Genomic DNA, 18,129 nt, shown 5'->3' on the forward strand with positions numbered 1-18,129 from the left:
ACAATGGTGTAACTCCTTTGAATAATTAGCTTATGCTTCAACAAAATGAACACCAAGAACCTGGAACACATGTTGTTGGGAAGTGGAGTCAAGGGGTAGGGGTAGATGAATGGTGAGGAAAACAGTTGGTGAATACAACCATAATATTAAATGCATATATGTGAAACTGGAATTAAGTAATTGAAGGGATAGGGGGTGATAGGAGAGATGAGGGAGAATGGTGAAAGGCATATCATTGATCAAGATGTGTTGTACTCACAAACTGATGCGTTGAATGGAAATCCCTTTGTTCAACTACTTAAGGATAATAAAAAGTTAAAAATCCAAAGGGAAATGAATCAGTCGACTCCAATGCATATAACAAAAGGCATGATTGTATCATTCTTTCATTTTATTGAAAAGGAATCATTTCTACTCTAGCGCAAACAATGTATATTTTACATCATAAAGCAAGATATAATTTACATATTACATTTCTTATGAGATCTTTATTCATTCCATTTTTCTTTTAATTAGGTCACCTCTTCTGGTTTAATTTAACCTGCCATGTGCCCTACAAATCAGCATCTTGTTTAAGGAGCAACTGGGGACACAGATAGTTGATACATATTCATCTGTATCTGGATATACTGCTGGTGAAGAATAGGGATGTGCCTGGAATTGGTGGCCCTGAGGCCCTCTTCTGCTGAGGGGCTTCAGAGCCACAAATCTACTCCTCCAAATCACTTATCAAACTTATTTCTAGATCAGTAATAAGTGGATCGAAGTGAATGCTAGGACTACCTGTATACTTCTTGACCAAGTGCTCAGATAACAGATGCTTGTGGCATTGACTTACCAGCAATGAGCAGTCCTGCCACTAACCAGCACCATTGCTCTGAAAACTCCGCACATTGCTTGCCCAAGGCATGAGATAAAGGTTTTCCCTACCATTAGGGTTTATAGGAACAAACTTTACTGTTGGCCACTGGAAATGGATGTCAGCAAGAAGGTATCAAATGACTTTTGTTTCATACAACCCTCTACGTTTCCACTCTAAGAGTCTCCTCTTCTTAGCAAAGCCTTTGGGTATATAATTTGTTCCTGCTATTAGCCAAAGCCTCTCTTTAAACTCTAAACCCCTAAAGTTTAAGATTAAAATCACTTCTCAAGTCAAAGAATGTTTTAATATTCAAGGACATACTGTTCCTTCAAAACTTCATAATCCACAGCTATAGATGGGACAAAAAGCAATGGATGGAAGATTTCTTAGAAGCAAATAATGTGTGCTGCTCAATTACTTACATGAACCTTCATAAAAAAATGTTTTAGTTAAAATAAGAGTAAGTGGTTAAAGCACAATGCAAAAGATGGGTGTCCTTCTTATTACTGAAATGATTACAGAATCATTAGAAATATATTTTCAGATTGGTGGCTGTTAGATTGAAAAAATATGACTGTCAGCTCAACCTGATCAGAAATACTAATATGGGTTAAAAGTGCATCTTATACCCCAAATTCCTTGCCTGTCACTCAGAGTACAAAGTTGGCATATCCAGCCAAAATCAACCTAAAGCTTTCTAACCACTGATAATTGAAAGTATTAGAAATAAGCTGGTCAGGATGAGAATATGTTTAAAAATGTATCTATTCTGCGTGCCCTTAGTTATTCTTTAGTCAGATGACATGCTTTGTGAGACATCTAAAAATATAAACCTATTTCTCATTTCCAAATACAAGATTATAAGTATAAACAGCAATGTAGCATTCCCTTGCTAGAAGAGACTTCCAGATCGGGTATTATTCCATTGGTTAGCACTGTACACTTTCACAGTCCCTTTCTTCCTAGCGCTACAAAGTGCTGGACATACAGAGAATACAGGAATGGAAAGATGAGTAGAGCCTCACAACACCCCTGTGAGGTAGGTAAGAATTGCCATACTCATCTTTTATAAACGAGTAAACTGAGGCACAGCATGGTCAAGTCCATCTGGCTAGTAAGTTAGGAAAGGTGGGCTGGGAACAAAGAGAAAGAAACAAAGAAATCTCATCTAGCTCTCATCCCTAGAGGCTAAACTTATTTTGAAATATATATATATGTATATATATATATATATATATCCACAATTGTATTTAAAGTTTTTAGAATTTAAGCCAAATGTCAAGTACTCTACTTTAATATGTGTTTTGTCTTTTACAGTTCCATGGAACGGAGAAAGAACAGATGACCAAACATCTTTTCCTCCTCTTAAGTGGAATTCCCTGGACAGATCAGAATGGATCAACATTTCATCAGTGTTCTGGCTCCAACCTCAAGGATATTTCAATAGTCTGAAATAACTTCTAATTCATTGAAAGCTCTAAGGTGAGAAGTCCTAGTTCTTAAACAACATCCTTGCCAACTGCTGTATGACCTTAAAGAGAAAATGTATGTAGAAAAAGAAAACAAGCAAGATGCCTAATTAACATTTCATCCATGTGAAAGTAAGGGCAGTGAGGGAAGTGTGAGATTTGCCTTTTCTGATATGTTTGAGAAACTGCAAACTCAAGCTTGCAATATTATATATATATAATATATAAATATATACAGTATATATAAATGTGCATCTGACTACACTTAAGGCACCAAAGAGATGTAGGCCATGCATTTCACAATTCACTCTTTGTTTTCCGGAAGAAATTTCTGTCCCTCTCAAGTGAAAAAAAAAAAAAGATTTTTCTCTATCAAATAGCCCTTAAGAGCAAATAGTTGAAAGGCAACAAATGACTTTAACGTAAGGCTGCTGATTGTTTGCATGAAGGTGTGAGGTGATGTAGATGGCAATATTATCATCTAGAGCTTAGAGCTTGAATCCATGGTCAAGCTACACAGCTTAGAGCTTAGAATTAGCCAGATTTAGCCACTTACATTAATCAGACAATCCAAAAAACAGGAGGCCAAAGATCAGAATGTATATACAATTATTTTCTGTAGTAGCTGATTGGAAAACCTTACCATAACCCACAGATATGGAGACAAGGAGAAAGGCAATCATGACTGGCACAGATTCTTCAGAAAGACTTTGGCTTTTCAGACATTCCTAGGGGGAACTGGGCAGATGACAGAGTAAGGCACCGAGGTCAAACAGGTTAATGAGAAATGATAGGTTAATCATTTTGAATATGGATATGTGTATACCTAGGATTTCTTTGGCAACTGCACATTTTTTTTTCAAACCTCATACAAATTTATGAGAGTGGGTGGGCTGGACCTAACTGATGAAGCTTGGAGTACATTAAGCAAAGCATAAATAGAAAGAAAAATGAAATAAGCACACACAGAAACATATGGTAGTATTCCAGAGAGAGGAGGTACATTTGTTAACTAACTTTCGTTTTGTTCCTCTCCTGCTTTTCTCTGCCATGGTCCCAATATTTTAGTTCTGTTTTTTTTTTTTGTTTGTTTGGTTTGTTTGGTTTGTACTTTTTTTTTCTCCAGCAGTTGAAGAAATGACAGAGCAGGATAGGTGTCTTATTGGTTTTTGATTTCTTCTTAGGCCTGTTTAATTATTATTTTTTTCCTCAGTTGACTGTTGGCACCTGGTTCCTCTGTAAACTATATTCCTTGGCCTTCAGTCTCAGGTTGGCAATGCTGTTGGCCATGTTGATACCCTGTGCAGGGTTATTGTTGGCACATGTGGCAGAATAAGTAGCCATGGCGCTGTAGGGACAAAGGAGAGAGCAGGGAGAACAGACATTAGTTTTACAAAGCTGCAAGTCTGTGCCCCAGGAGGATGTACTTTCGGGATGGGGGCAGGCAGGGGCAAGTAGGCTGGACTAGGGTCTTTGAGAGCTCTTACAACCCCAGTTTTCCATTTGCTTAAGGCATTTGGAAAGGGGGCGGGGTCGTCTTTGTCTTGTTTTGCTAGGGAAAGCAGAGGAGAATGAGACAAAGGGAGGGAGAGGTATTTGCTCACTGGATACAATGAGTAATGATTTATTTCTGGGGTGAGAGAAAAAGTTGCCTAGTAGGTTTTTCATCAGCTGACTAAAACAGTCTTTAATCTCTTTTTCTGCCTACATCATCCAGCCCAAATGGAGTGGAGGAGTGTAAAAGGAAAGAAGCCATTTGACAGTAAACTGGAGAGAATTTTGCTTCTTTACTCTAGGTAGCTGTACTTTAGATTGTCAATAAAATACCATAATAAGCAATGTGCTTTGAAAATCAAATACTCTGACATAACTTCTTTGCTCCTCTTGATTCACTTATTGGTAATACCAAGGACTGCTGAATCAAAAGGTTCCTGCCCACTTGTTTTGATTGTTATAACCTCTCCTCCAAAATATGTGAGTAGGAGGTAACTGCCTCTGGATCAGTTATTGTGGGAATGTTTAAGTTTCCTAAATAAACTAGAAAGGGCTCTATTTTCAGCATTTTTGACTCTCAGAGGTAACTCTTTCTCATTCCACATTGCTGAGAAAAACACAAGGTTGAATTTCATTGTCAGACATTGTTGATAAGACTTAGGGACACTGCTAGACTGAAATTCATCAACGGTGGGTTTTTATTAATTACATTCATGAATCTCTTACAAAGGAGAAAGGAAATGGCGTGCAAATTCTCCTTTACTGTATACTAAATGGTTAAAAGGAGACACATTTTAATGAAATGAAAACACTTCTAGTTGTTTCTAAGATTAGCAAAATCCCTTTCCACTGAGGGCTGGAATGAGATAGACTTATAAATGGAATGACATGTGCTTTTTCTGTTGCCTGCATTCCAATGGAATTTTGTCACCCACACAGGAGTTTGTGGTTTGGGGATCAAGTGACAAGATCAGAAAGAGAGAAAACTGAAGCTGTTCTACAAATAGAATGTATCGTCGATACTTCTCTAGGACACCACATAGTCAAGACTTGCAGTCAAGACTCCTCATAATCTATTTAACCTCAGATACTAGCAGTTAAGAAAATCAAGTTTAAAAAGTATAATTAGTTCCAGATCACTTGATCTTTCCAGATGCACACATCTTCAAAAGCCTTAGAGCACTGATACAAGTGTATGAGTGTTTGTGTCCAGGGCCATATGCATGTATGTTACTTAAAAGGGTTATAAAAAAAATACTACTTTGGGCACTGGTGGTTCATGCCTATAATCCTCATTATTCAGGAAGCTGAGATGTGAAGAATTATGGCTTAAAGCAAGCCTAGGAAGAAAAACTCACTAGACTCTATTCCAAAATGATCAGCCACAAAGAAAGGATAGAGGTAAGATCCAAGTGGTAGAGAAGTTTACTTTTTCCTATTTCTTTTGGTTGTTGTTGCCAGATTCACTCTTATGGATTGTTTCTGTGATCTAAACAAGTGTATGTTCTCCTGAACTTTTGCTTTTGTCATTAAATTCAATTTTAATTAATAACTTGTATAGTATATATCATTGACCTAAAGCATAAGCTTTACATATCTGATATCACACCTGCCTGTCCGCAATGTCCTCAGGTAGAGCTAATAAAATACCTAGCATATGTTTGGTGTTCAATAAATTATCAAGATATAGGTAGAGTATGATTAAACTGATTTCTGCTCAATTCCATTGTCCTCTATCATGATGCTGTGGGAATGACTTCTAAAACCTATCTGACCAATATTCTTTCATTCTTAAGACATTCTTACTATAAATTTCACTACCTTAGTAGAAAGAAGAAAAAGGCCATAACAAAGAAGAGATGATGATTACATATTTGGGTGTTCATAATACATCATGTCACAGTAAAAAGAAAAATGAATATTAGTACAGTTAAGTTATGAAACAGGCTATTGCTTTTACCATTGTCCACCAAGGGACAGAGGTGGTAGTTTCAGATTAGGAGTGAGATAAATGATCAGGACAACACATTAAGATAAAAGTCTTTTTTTTTTCCGAATGTACCAATAAATGTCATTTGATTCAGAAATCCATATGCCTATAATCACTTACATGTTTCCATTCAAGTGCCTTACAGGGCTTTTAGAACATACCAAGGACCCTAATACTTAATAGCTAAGAAAAGAGATCTATCTAGTGGATTATTATAAAAATCAATCAAATTAGCCTTTATTAACCACATACTGGTGAGAGAATTAGGTTCTAAAATGGTACATAGCACCATTTTAAGTACAGTGGGATGAACTTGGAATTATGAGGTATATTATTTGTTAAGGATTGATAATAATGTTTTATGGGTTCTTAATACACAAGGTTAAAACTGCGAGAACATTTAAAAAAATTCTCTGGTGGTAAATTGCAGATTGTCATGGAATTTGTGCTTTAACTTCTTGGCTGAGTTTCTGAGAAACGTGTTTCCCATCATTTAAGATTCAGGACCAGCAAAAAGTCTTATTTAATAGAAATCTACACTGTCTTTGATAATCAAAGATGTGTTCCATTTCCTTAGCAGACAACAGGGGATTATTTTGGTTTACTGACGTTGTTGTGACGGTTTTCCAGAAATGTCTACTGTAGTAGTGGTTGCACTTTTGTCTCCTCTGCATCAGTTCCTTCAGAATTGACTACTGTCCATACAATCTGTTATTCTGGTCTGGGGACTTTCTACGGTTAAGAGGTATCTTAAAAATATTAAGTTGTCTCTGTAATATAGGTCAGAGGGTACTATCTGAAGTGAGATGAATATTTATCTCCTGTATTACTCAAAAATTAATGGATATTTGTGTTTTCTATTGCACAAGAGACTGGATATTCACCAAGACATATTTCACTTAAGTGACAGACTGTATTTCCACATCAGAGAACAGTGCCTTCTACCAGTTATATGAAGGTGTTATTATGGAACCACCATCATAGTAGTTAGTGCAAAGCTTTGCAGGAGTGCCTCAAGTTAGTGGGGCTAGAGGGTAAGAAAAATCTATTATTACTGGCAAATGAATGTTGTGATTTCTTAAGGTATCAATAAGGGATAGCATTATCACTTGATCAATGTTTAGTAAAGTTGCAATCATTGAACTAACTTCTTTCAGAATTTCATCATCTTAATATGTAGAATAAAAGAGCAGAGGCCTAGTTGGGAACTGGTTGCTCATGCCTGTAATGCTAGCTACTCAGAGGCTGAGATTTGAGAATCACAGTTCAAAGCCAGCCCTGGCAAGAAAGCTCATAAGACTCAGAGACAGTGCCCAGGCCCTGAATTCAAGTCCCAGGACCGGAATACACACAAAAAAAGAACAGAGGCTATCTGAATTTATTGCCTTTCATCAAATATTTGAATAGTCTAATAGTTTGTTCATATACTAAAGAAAGATATCTCTCACTCTAATAATTTGCCATGGATCTGGTTTTACAATTTGAGCTAAATATGCCATCTAGTCAAGTGACAGGCAGTCCTTTGACATACCAGTGACAAGCAAGTCTTGTTACAGGCCAGAAAAAATAGACTTAATGTGTGAGTAGTCTAAGAGTAGCTTAGTCATGCTTTAAACATGACATTGGAAGAGGGCAAGGACTTTCTTCCTAAAGTGACAACAGATGTGAGACGACTTTGAATGGCTGCCAATCCGAAAGAGTGCTCACGACCACCTGCTCTTCTTGTCATGGAAACTTCTAAAGCTGCTTCAAGACAAGAAAGAGAACCCTGGAATGAATGTCTTCCCACAAGAGCGATACCACTGGGGGTAATTAGCTATTTTCAACTCAATTTATGGGTCCTTCAGACCATGTAAAATAACCTCTCCTTCCTATCTAGGATTAAACTTCCTGGGATAAAAAGCTCAGGCTAACACTAAGTGATTAGTATCTGTTAAGGACAGGACAATAACCAAGAATTTGTTTCACAACAAAGTTCCTGCCTGTTGGTCTTATGTTCTGAGTAATTTTCATTTATTCCTTGGCAGTAAGAGATCTGGGCTGAGTCAGAAATTGGATTTCTAGAGGTGGTTTATAGGACCATTTCTACTGAATTTTAAGTAAAGCTCCTTTGTGCCTGTGACCAAAAATGACACTGCCAAATAAAATGCATCGAGACATTAGAGATTGAATTTTTAAAAATTGCTTGCGTTCCATGTGTTGACTCATCAAGTCTGCACTGGGACAGAGCTGACACATTTAAGAAAGCTTGAAATTTTTTCCATGTCCTTATTTGGAGATTTCTAACAGATGCAGCCCAGCTATGGACAGCAGCATTCTAACCCCACCAGCAGGATTGGAATAATGTTTTCACTAAGGACATGTCATTTATAATCCATTCAACCCATTCTGAAAGGTTACTGTGAGGAAAAATGTGTTACAATAACTGCCAACACCAAGAAAATACAGAAAATCCTATTAACCAGATGATCTTAAAGGCAAGAAACCAATGGGCATCTACATATCTGCTTTCTAATCACCCTAAATGTAAAGCCTACACATCATGAAACAGTTGAGGATAACATTGTCTTTTTTGGAAAGTAATCTATGACTCTATTTCAACATTAACATTGTTTTATATTTGGCTTATTTTGAACACATAATGATAAATTGCTTAAAGTCTCACCCAAAGTCAAATGTGTGGACTTTAAAAGTCTGTGGGTCTCTTTGAGGATCTAGGGTTTCACTGGCTCTTTAAACCCACCCCCACCACCCCAAAGTCTATGTAGAGCTTGCAATTTTGAGACACTGATGTATAGTTTGGAGACAGTCTCTTTGGTTTGTTCTTTTCTCAACACAGGGATAATGGAGACATACTTGCTTCATCTAAGAAAATTCAAAGACCAATTTTTATAGGAAAACTTCCTTCTAAAGAAAGATCCCATCAATTCTTTTGAAAGTGATCTAGTGTGACTTAAAAAAAAATCATTTCTTTCTGGGCATCAGTGGCTCATGACTGTAAATCCTAGCTACTGAAGAGGCTTAGATCTGAGGATTGCTGTTCAAAGCCAGCCCAGCAGGAAAATCCATGAGACTCTTACCTCCAATTAACCAATAAAAAGTTGGACATGGGTCTACAGTTCAAGTGGTAGAGGGCTAGCTTTAAACAGAAAGGCTCAAGGACAGTGCTCAGGCTCTGGGTTCAAGCCCCAGGACTGGCATACACACACATACACACACACAAAATCATTTCTTAATCTTAGTTTTAAAAAATTCAGCAGTTGATTTTTAAAATGTATAACTGGCCCTTCTAAGTAGACACACTTGGACTTCATTTCACTGGTAAGGCTTCAATTTCCACTATGTGTTCAATGATCCTTCTGCAATCATTCATCATTTTTTTCCTGGGAAGGTTTGTATATATAAATCCCCATGTATCTCATATCTTTCTATTACTACAGGATCTTCTTTTCCTTTCTGCCTTTGCTTATCTATAGGTTCCAAGCATTCTTGTGAAATATACACAAAGAAAGCTAGCTCAATTTAGATATAAGATGACATACAAAATCAGTGACTCAATAAGAATCCATAGTAGCCAGGACAAAATCATGTTCCTATGCACCATAGTCATCTACAGCCTCACTGTTCTGTGTGTGCACTGAGGGTGAAGAGTACTGGCATCACCTTGGAGTGGGGTAACTCAGAGATGCAGAATCCCAATCTACCTCAGCCTTAGTGCAGCGGAGTCTGCATGGACCCAGGAGATTCCTGTGCACAGCCATGTTTGAAGAGTCCTGCTGTAGATTCTTGTACTCCCTTTCATTTTATGGACATATTTTCTTATGACTCTGACTTCCAATAGTGTTCTTTACTTGAGGACCTCACTTCTGAATATTTCTAAGGCGAAAATTCCTTTCTTAAATAGAACTAATTCGCCCTTAACCTTACCCCCAGGAACCACCCCCACCCCCTCTGACAAGTTACCTTTTCAGTGTCCTCCGTTAGAATCCGTTATGAAGCCCCTCGTGTAAACAACATCTTGGGAGGGACGAGGATCTATTTTTGAAAGTGTGAAAGGGAGAAATGAGCCAAATGCATTCAGCAGATGTCATGCAGCACCATGACCACAACCAAATGAGGGGAGGAGAAGGAGAAAAAGGATTGGGGGTGGGGGAGGGAAATGTAGACAAGCATAGTCAGCCTCTCTTTCACTTGTCAAAAGTTTCCTTTGAAGCCTTGCCCTCCCTCTCAAAATAGCACTCCGAACCAATAGTGCAGAGCCAGGCCATTTGCCAGCCACCTCTCATAAGATCACAGGTCTCTAGGGGAAGGTTTCTTGGCTACTTCATTGCAAATCATAGTCTAATGTCCATGTCTGGATTGATCACTGATAGCCAAAAGGCATAGCCCTATAACATTAGCAAGTCTTAACAATTCTCTTGCTCATGTGAGCTTCCATTTTCCCAATTTTCAATAGGAGAATAGTGCTGAACTAAGAAGCAGGCGTGTGTTCCAAAAGCAAGCTTCCTTCCACTGGCCACAAGTAAACAAAGGAGACACCTGCCAAGAAAGTAGAGTCCTGTTGGGAAGTGTTTTGCTCCCTCTGGGACTCTGTTGCTGGCCTGCCACCATTACCTGCAATATGCTTAAGTGAAAGACTGAGGGCTATGACATGCTATAATTAGAGCAAGCCATGTGCTCTAGGATGCCAGGGACAACCTTAGTTTTATTACCTGTTGTCTACTCTTAACTATTAGTACCACTCCCCTTTTAGTCTTAAACTGTCCTAATTTGATGAGTCATACAGCCACAACTCTGAATTTATAATAGACACCCATTAAAAAAACAAACATGTTGGGTATTTTCCAGCCCTTACTTCAGACATTTTACAAATGTGTCTTGGTTTCCTCTATTCTTCTTCCAAGGAAGGACCATGAGAATCAAGAAATTGTTCTGTGTGACAGAGCTGTCTATTTGCTGAACCTGGGACCCATGACTGAGACATGCTGATTTTCTCAATGGGATGCCCACAGACCTTGAGTCAAAAAGGATTGTTTAGACAATTTGTAAATCTTATACTTCTTGTTACTGTCAATACAATGCAAGGTTTCATTTGAATAAAATATGAGTATATGTAATAATATACAGGACTCAAAAGAAACAGGACTCAAAAGCATGCATTCTAATTCTGCTTACTGAAGACTTATCTTGGACAAGTGTTCAGTCTCCTCCTGTTTGGAGCTAGAACAAGGAAATAGCTATCACACAAGCATGGCCAAGGGATAAACAAGAGAAATATCTTTTAATGAATGGTACATGTGAAGTAACTAACTTGACATAATAGTACTAACAGAAATAGTACATTTTCTATCTCACTGAAGGTCAATCATTTCTTTTGCTTCCCATTACTTGTTTTTCTTTTTTCTTTTGTTAACAAAGTGATAGTTCCTAGCAAGTTTCAAAGTGTAAAATTGTAATGAATATTTCTAAACATAGCAGAAAATATCTCCAAGGGACACAACTATTTTTTGCCATTTTTAGAAATGAACTAAAATATAAACACTTCAGTCAACGAGTCAGGGAAAAAACATATTACTGATAAATAATGGATTTAAACCATTGCTTTCCTACTTATATTGGAGATTAATTTAGTCCTCATACAGAATATGAACCATCAGTTTCTATGGTATTGTTTTAATTGATTTTTACAAACTCTGAATCTAAGAGAGAAATGATATAAATGCGTACTCTGGAATGAGTAAGAAAAGAGTAGAATACAAAATATTATTTACACTAGGGCTATACCTACATAAAATATTGAGTTCTAGTTGCAAATATGAACAAACTAATTAGATAAAGACAATCAGTTTAAGGGTGTTTTGGAAAATATATTTTGAATTTTACATAAATTTTTCAACTAATGTAGGTTAGCTCCAAAAAAGGCACATGTAAGTTGTTGTGCTGATAGCTTCAGTTAGATGTTACATACAGAAGTCTTAGGATGCAGACACTGAGGATGGACTTCTGCTTTGGTCCAGGCAGTCTTAACCCAATATGAATTCAGGAAAGATTTCGTCCACATTTGTGCACTGTGCTGCTCTCAGTGCATCCTGAAGAAGGACCACACGGCAGCCATCTGGCTTGTTGATAGTTGCCCTGAAAAGTTTCTAAGGAGAACATAGGACTAATACTTTCTGGTTACTTCCAGATTCAAGCTAGGGGTCTTGAGACATCATCTGAATGACATCCATTTCCCAAGGTATCTAGTGAGTCTGTTAGGATACCAGCATGTGTGGGAGTGACAAAACAGCCTCCTACTTACTTAAAATACTACAGAATATGGGGTTTCTCCAATGGTTATCTAAACGTGCTACTGGTAAATTTTATAGCAGAATCTAAATTTTAAGATACACAGATATAATTGACATTTCAAAGCCAGCAAAACAAGGTTGAACAGGGACTCAGAATAGGACTTTGCTATACATGAATTTTCTGTGTACTAAGACCAGACTTAGGTCATGCTGTCATTAGTGGTGTTTCTCTGAAATACTGATTTGGGATTAAAAACAAAAAGAACCATTCAGGTGATGCTACTGGCATTAGCATTTTGCATTTCACAATTTGTATGTTAGGGATGCACCTCCAGCTAAAACATAATCTCCTATAGCTACTTCAAGGCCTCTCTTGTAGCCAGTAATCAACCTCAATGCTAAATAGGTAAATAAAGTCATGGTACAAGAATTTGTGAATATTTTTCTCCTGAGGGAACTTGTAGTCTGAACCTGGTTTGCTCTGGGTTAAAGAGAGACACATTGACTGATAGAGTGTTAACCACAGGCATCTCAGCTATCTTGCTGGAATAAATCTATGTTCTCTGATCACATAATAAATGGAGGTGAAAAGCCTCACAATGAGACTAAAATATTCCTGTGATTTGCTTCTTCAGAAGCTTTACCTTTTTAATATACAGATAGATGTAAATTATATATTCAGTCTATTCAGAAGACACATATGTACACACACACACCCACACCCACACACACACACTCATACACTGATGTCCAAAGAAATCTTTAGCCAGGTAGATGCCAAGTAGATAATAATTAGATATAGAGGTAAAGAAGGCATTTGGGGTCCTAAGGTATCTTCCACTTAATAATTAAAAAAAACAACACAAGGGTCATGAAAGTAAGCAGAGTGACCTTGAGTTTTCTTCCCTTCTCTCTGCCATTTTTTCTCTTTCTTTCCTTCACTCTCTTTCATTTCTTCCCCCTCTATCTCTCATTTTTTTCTTTTAATTCAAAATCAGTTTTACCGTGAAGTTCACCTTTGTGCCTGTTTGAATCATTACACATTAATTTCCTATTTGAGCATAATGAAACTAACCTATCTTAAATTTGGGAATGGGATAATTTTCTTCCTGAATGGTTACAAAAGGGGCACTGAACATCGCTTAATAATGATCTTTTCCTTTACACTCTTTGCCATCTTTGAAACCTTTTCAAGAGTTCCCAGAGTCCAAGAGGAGATTGCTGATGGCCTGCCCCCCTCTCTCTTCTGCCCCAAACCCTGCTCCTTGGGGCAACGAGCAATCTCCTGTGAAAATTGGGGGATGTCAGCAAGTTGAGTGTCTCTGAAGAGGTTAACCCAGGAAGAAATGTCAGCTCGCTGAAAAAACAGCTTTGAGTGTGACTGACTGCTGAGAAATATGTGGAATGGAGCAAGGGAGAGTGGACCATCATTCACCTGTATGGAGAGGCTGTCCCCCAGGAGAGATAATCTGTGGGCCTTGGAGCAGGACGAGGTACGATGGGCTGTTCCACAGCAGTCACGTCTCCTGAGTAGGATTTGAGGAGAGAAGCATTTTTATTGGCCAGCATGGCTCGTTCATTCCTGCGGAACTTGGCTCTTCGGTTCTGAAACCACACCTGGAAGATTGTTGGGACAAGAGAAACACATATTGAGAAAGTAGGAAGGGGAGAGAGAGAGAGAGGGAGAGAGAGAAGGAGAGAGAGGGAGAGAGAGAAAAATTGAGAGAGAGAGAGAGAGAGAGAGAGGTCACATGAAGGGAATTCTGGCTGAGTTTTACTATGTAATACTAAGAGAGACAAAGAAAGGCTCTGATACTCTTCCTAGAACAATAGAAAGACAAAGTGGCTCCTCCCTTGTGAGGGGCTCTTAGGGCTTATGACTCTAGGGCTGGAGGGCACCTCAATGGTAGAGCATGTGCTTAGCATATAGGAAGATCTCAGCTCAGTCCCTAGCACAAAAACAAAACAAACAAGCAAACAAGACAAAACCATGAAGTACTTCCAGCAATCAAGACTCCAGAGATGGGGGTCTGTATCTAATCAATGGACAATGACAACAGCAAAAGTTACAATCCTGGTTGTGATTGTAATCCAGAAAAAGAGGAAACATCTCAAACTCCTGTCACAGATAGAATGATTGTTCTAAAAAGTCTTTAAAAAAAATTTCAACATGTGAAAATGTCTGCTTTCCTCATACTTATTGGATATTTAAAGAAGTTCCTATATCTCCAAAACTAGGCAGTCAGACAAAGATTTAAGAGCGGGAAAAGCAGTTTTGTTTGGCTTGTGCCAGGCTTAGAACTGTACCTCAGCCTGCAAGAGAGTATTTGTACTCTGGCTGTTGTCCCTCATTGGTTACTTAGGCTCAGCATTTCTGACAGGGGCGTCTCTTGAAGTTCTAGAAAGATATCTCTCAGCAGAAAACTTCAGACCGTAAAGGCAAGAAGTTGACCACTACACTTATTTGTAGGGTATGGAGGAATGTGTGTGGCACGTATAGTACCTGCTGTAGTTAACAGTAAACTCGTCACTTATTAAGTGCTAGTGCTAAGAACCTATATAGGTGCATTGCCTACATAATTTCTCATCATTATGGCATTTCTGCACATTGTTTTATCATTACTAATGTAGAGTTGAAGGAAATATTTAGCTGATGTTCAATAGTCGATGTAAATAACAAATGGCTGATTTTTTAACACAAGGATATCTAAATCCTGGCCCTATAACTCTTTCCGATGACAATGGAATTTTATTCATTCATTCATTCATTCAGGAAGTCAATGGAGTATTGCGACTTACTCCCTGAACTACATTCTCAGATGAGAAAGACTTCCATTCATCGCTTTCATGAGGCTCCCAATCTAATTAAGGAAGATGTGTACACTGGAAACAAATGTTTTAGGTGCGATTGTAGATGCCTAGGACAAGGTATGGGAAAAGGAAATTCCACTGTTAGTGAAAAGGTTGCTTGACTCTAGGGGCAATATCCACCAAAACTACCAGATGCGCATTGCCTACTCTGTCACATCTGAGTAGAAAACAGCCAACGTGAAAACTGGACATCCTTTTCCTGGCTTCCCAGAATTCCACTTCTTTCTTTCATGCCTATTATGTTCGTATTAAGTGTATCATTTTAAATGTGAATATAACCATACCAGCACACTGCTTGATATCATCTACTGGCTTCCCACTAAAGAATAAAATAAAAACTTCTCACCATGAAACAAATGCTGTTCAGAAATTGGCTCTGTACCCATCAAAAAGTCAATCATACCACTCAGACCTTCTGCACTGACTACCTATCATTCTAATTCCTCTATTGAGCTTGAGGATGACCTGAGCACTACTTGAGGCCATTTTCTACCTACATAGAGTCATATCAAATGCCCCCTTTTGTCCCTTCTTCCCTTTTGTCCAGTGGTCAACATCTTCTAATTTTTTCAAGATTTGAATTTAATGCCACCTCTACTGGGAAGCATTGTAGTGGAAAGAACATGGTTTTAAAGTCTAAGAGAATCGGAGAATACAGTTGCTATACTACACTAAACATTTATTCTTGGATAGCTGTTTTTCTGTTCCTTTGGCTCCCAAGCAATTGGAGATAATGACATTTACAGGATAGTTGTGAGAGACAGTCAATTTTGGATGGTTAATAGGTGTGTATTCTCTCCCATTTTCCCCATGCATCCTGGATCATTATTTCCTCTGGTCTAGTACTAATTCTTGGACATTTCTTTACTGTAGGAATCATTCTAAGATATCATGATCTGATGGTTTGTACATCTGTCTCCTCTACTCCAGACCATAAAATCCTTAAGGAGACGCTCAGTGTCTTATTCATCCCAGAAAATAAAAAAAAAAACAGCTCCAAATGTACAAGAGGTACTCATTAAGTGTTTGAGGGAAATGAGGACAAAAAAAGAAATGGGGGAGAAATTAATCTTGCAAAGAGGAATAAAATCTGGCCTCTATATAAAGGGACTTCGCCATCTAGTGGGTGATATTGACTCATAAACAGCTCCATGTAGTATATGTCATATTACATTAACAGTTCTAAGTATTAAATAAAACAGAACTAGATAGATTATTTCAGTCAGGAAAAGGGTAGGATTTCGTGATGGAAGAATAAATTCATGGAGGAAAATTCTTCCCTACTCAGGGAGATAAGTATTCATGGCACTGAAAGTCATCAGTATGCAGTGTGATATGAAAGGAAAAAGAAAGAAATCTGTCCTCTCTCCACAGACAGACAGACAGATAGAAGGACAGACAGACAGATAGACAGGCAGACCGATAATGGAATTTGTCTGATGTGATAGGGACAACTATCAAAATTAACTCTTTTACATTTTTGTTTAATTTTTACCATTTTGTTTTCTACTTTTTTTTGGCCAGTCCTGGGGCTTGGACTCAGGGCCTGAGCACTGTCCCTGGCTTCTTTTTGCTCAAGGCTAGCACTCTGCCACTTGAGCCACAGCGCCACTTCTGGCCATTTTCTGTATATGTGGTGCTGGGGAATCGAACCCAGGACCTCATGTATATGAGGCAGGCACTCTTGCCACTAGGCCATATCCCCAGCCCCTAGGTTTTCTTCTTTAAAGTTGAGATCACTGTAGCAAAAGTGGTACAGGAAGGTACTGAGGGAGCCTAGTTGAGAATTATCTATTACTCCACTGCAGGCTGAGGTGGTGGCATGAGTGATACTAGGGAATTAGAAGAGCAGAAGGGTTTTGAAAGCAGAATATAATAAGTAGCCTGGGGGAAGAGGTGTGTAGAAGGCAGACCTTCATAGCTGTGCATTGAAGAGCTGGATGGGGAGGGCAGGACTGAGATTTGTCCTGGGGCACTACCAACGAGTGTTACACAATGGTTCACTCTCATGTCCCTTCCTCCCTAACCCCAGGAGCCTCAAGAATCCTAGATAGATTTCCTCTTTTGTCACTGACCATTTTTTTCCTGTCTCTTAAGGAGTAATTTTAGGTGAGCCTCCTCTTTGCCCGAGGGAGAAAATATTTTCACACTTTCTTTTGAGGTTGTAGATACCTCCAGGACCTCCTCATCCACTTGTGTGACTAGCAGTGTCTCAACAGGTTCATGAACAGAATCTCCACACTTGTCAGGATGTTTGCTGTGTGGCTCAAGTCCCCTTTGGTCTAGAAGGCTAGAGTTCACAGAAAAAAATTTCCTCAAACTCATTCTGAACATAAATATGCAAGTAATAATTTTGTTAGGAAGACAAGACAGATTTGGCAAATGTATTTTGTCAAACAGATGCTTACTGCTGGCAAGATATTTCAGCAGAATAAGCAAAGCACTGCTTGTAAAAGTATTTAGTTAGAAGACCATATATTCAAAGTCTATGTTGTGTGTGTGTGCGCGTGTGTGCGCGCGTGTGCACGCACGCACGCATGCATACACATGATGGTGATCCAACCCAGGGCCTTGAAGATGCTAGGTAAGTGCTCTACCATGGAGCCTCATCCCAGGCCTTCAAAGTCTATTGTAGTGACCAAAGGCCTGAACTCTGGATAGATATCCATCATTCTCATTCTATATTGGCTAATTCCTAGCTGTGTGATTTCATGTTAAATGCTTTAACCTCTCTGTGCCTCAATTTTTCTCAGCTGTGAGATAGAAAATAACATCCATATCACTGATTGATGTGAGTATTGAATAGATTAATCACATAAAGAACATTTCTTGGCATGTAAGGGCTACATCGGTGTTGTGCTGAGTTAGTATTACAATAATAACTGTTTATATTGCTATATTACATGCCCGGCTTGCAGCTGTGATGATAATTTTAGAAAGAAATGCTCTTCTACATTTACCTTTTTTAGTACATTCTTTCTCTTCACTCGGGGACAGAGAATATATAAAATCTTCTACTTGAATGTTCCACAGTATCTGTTTTCCATTTCCACCAGGGGTCATAAATGTGTACTTACAACAAGTTTTTGGAAGATGACATCTCTAAAGGTGAGGAGGAAAGCTAAGAGGAGGGAAAGCTAATAATCTGTTTGG

The 18,129-nt window shown here is 38.4% G+C and overlaps 1 protein-coding gene across 3 annotated transcripts in view; it reads right to left on the reverse strand.

Moving 5' to 3' along the window:
• Positions 1 to 356: 356 nt before the first annotated feature.
• Prrx1 (paired related homeobox 1) overlaps positions 357 to 18,129 on the reverse strand; it is a 75,929-nt gene continuing 58,156 nt past the window's right edge. For 2 of the 3 annotated variants that reach the window (XM_048356526.1, XM_048356525.1), the window contains 2 exons: positions 13,541 to 13,722; positions 357 to 3,679 (listed from right to left, as the gene is read on the reverse strand). In XM_048356526.1, coding sequence (XP_048212483.1) covers positions 3,541 to 3,679; positions 13,541 to 13,722 — 321 coding nt within the window. In that variant the 3' untranslated portion in view covers positions 357 to 3,540. Of the gene's footprint in view, positions 3,680 to 9,778; positions 9,851 to 13,540; positions 13,723 to 18,129 lie in introns of all 3 variants that reach the window. The other variant, XM_048356527.1, reaches the window with a different exon arrangement.

Source organism: Perognathus longimembris, chromosome 11 (assembly GCF_023159225.1).
Source record: "Perognathus longimembris pacificus isolate PPM17 chromosome 11, ASM2315922v1, whole genome shotgun sequence".
In the NCBI taxonomy this organism is placed as follows: domain Eukaryota; kingdom Metazoa; phylum Chordata; class Mammalia; order Rodentia; family Heteromyidae; genus Perognathus; species Perognathus longimembris.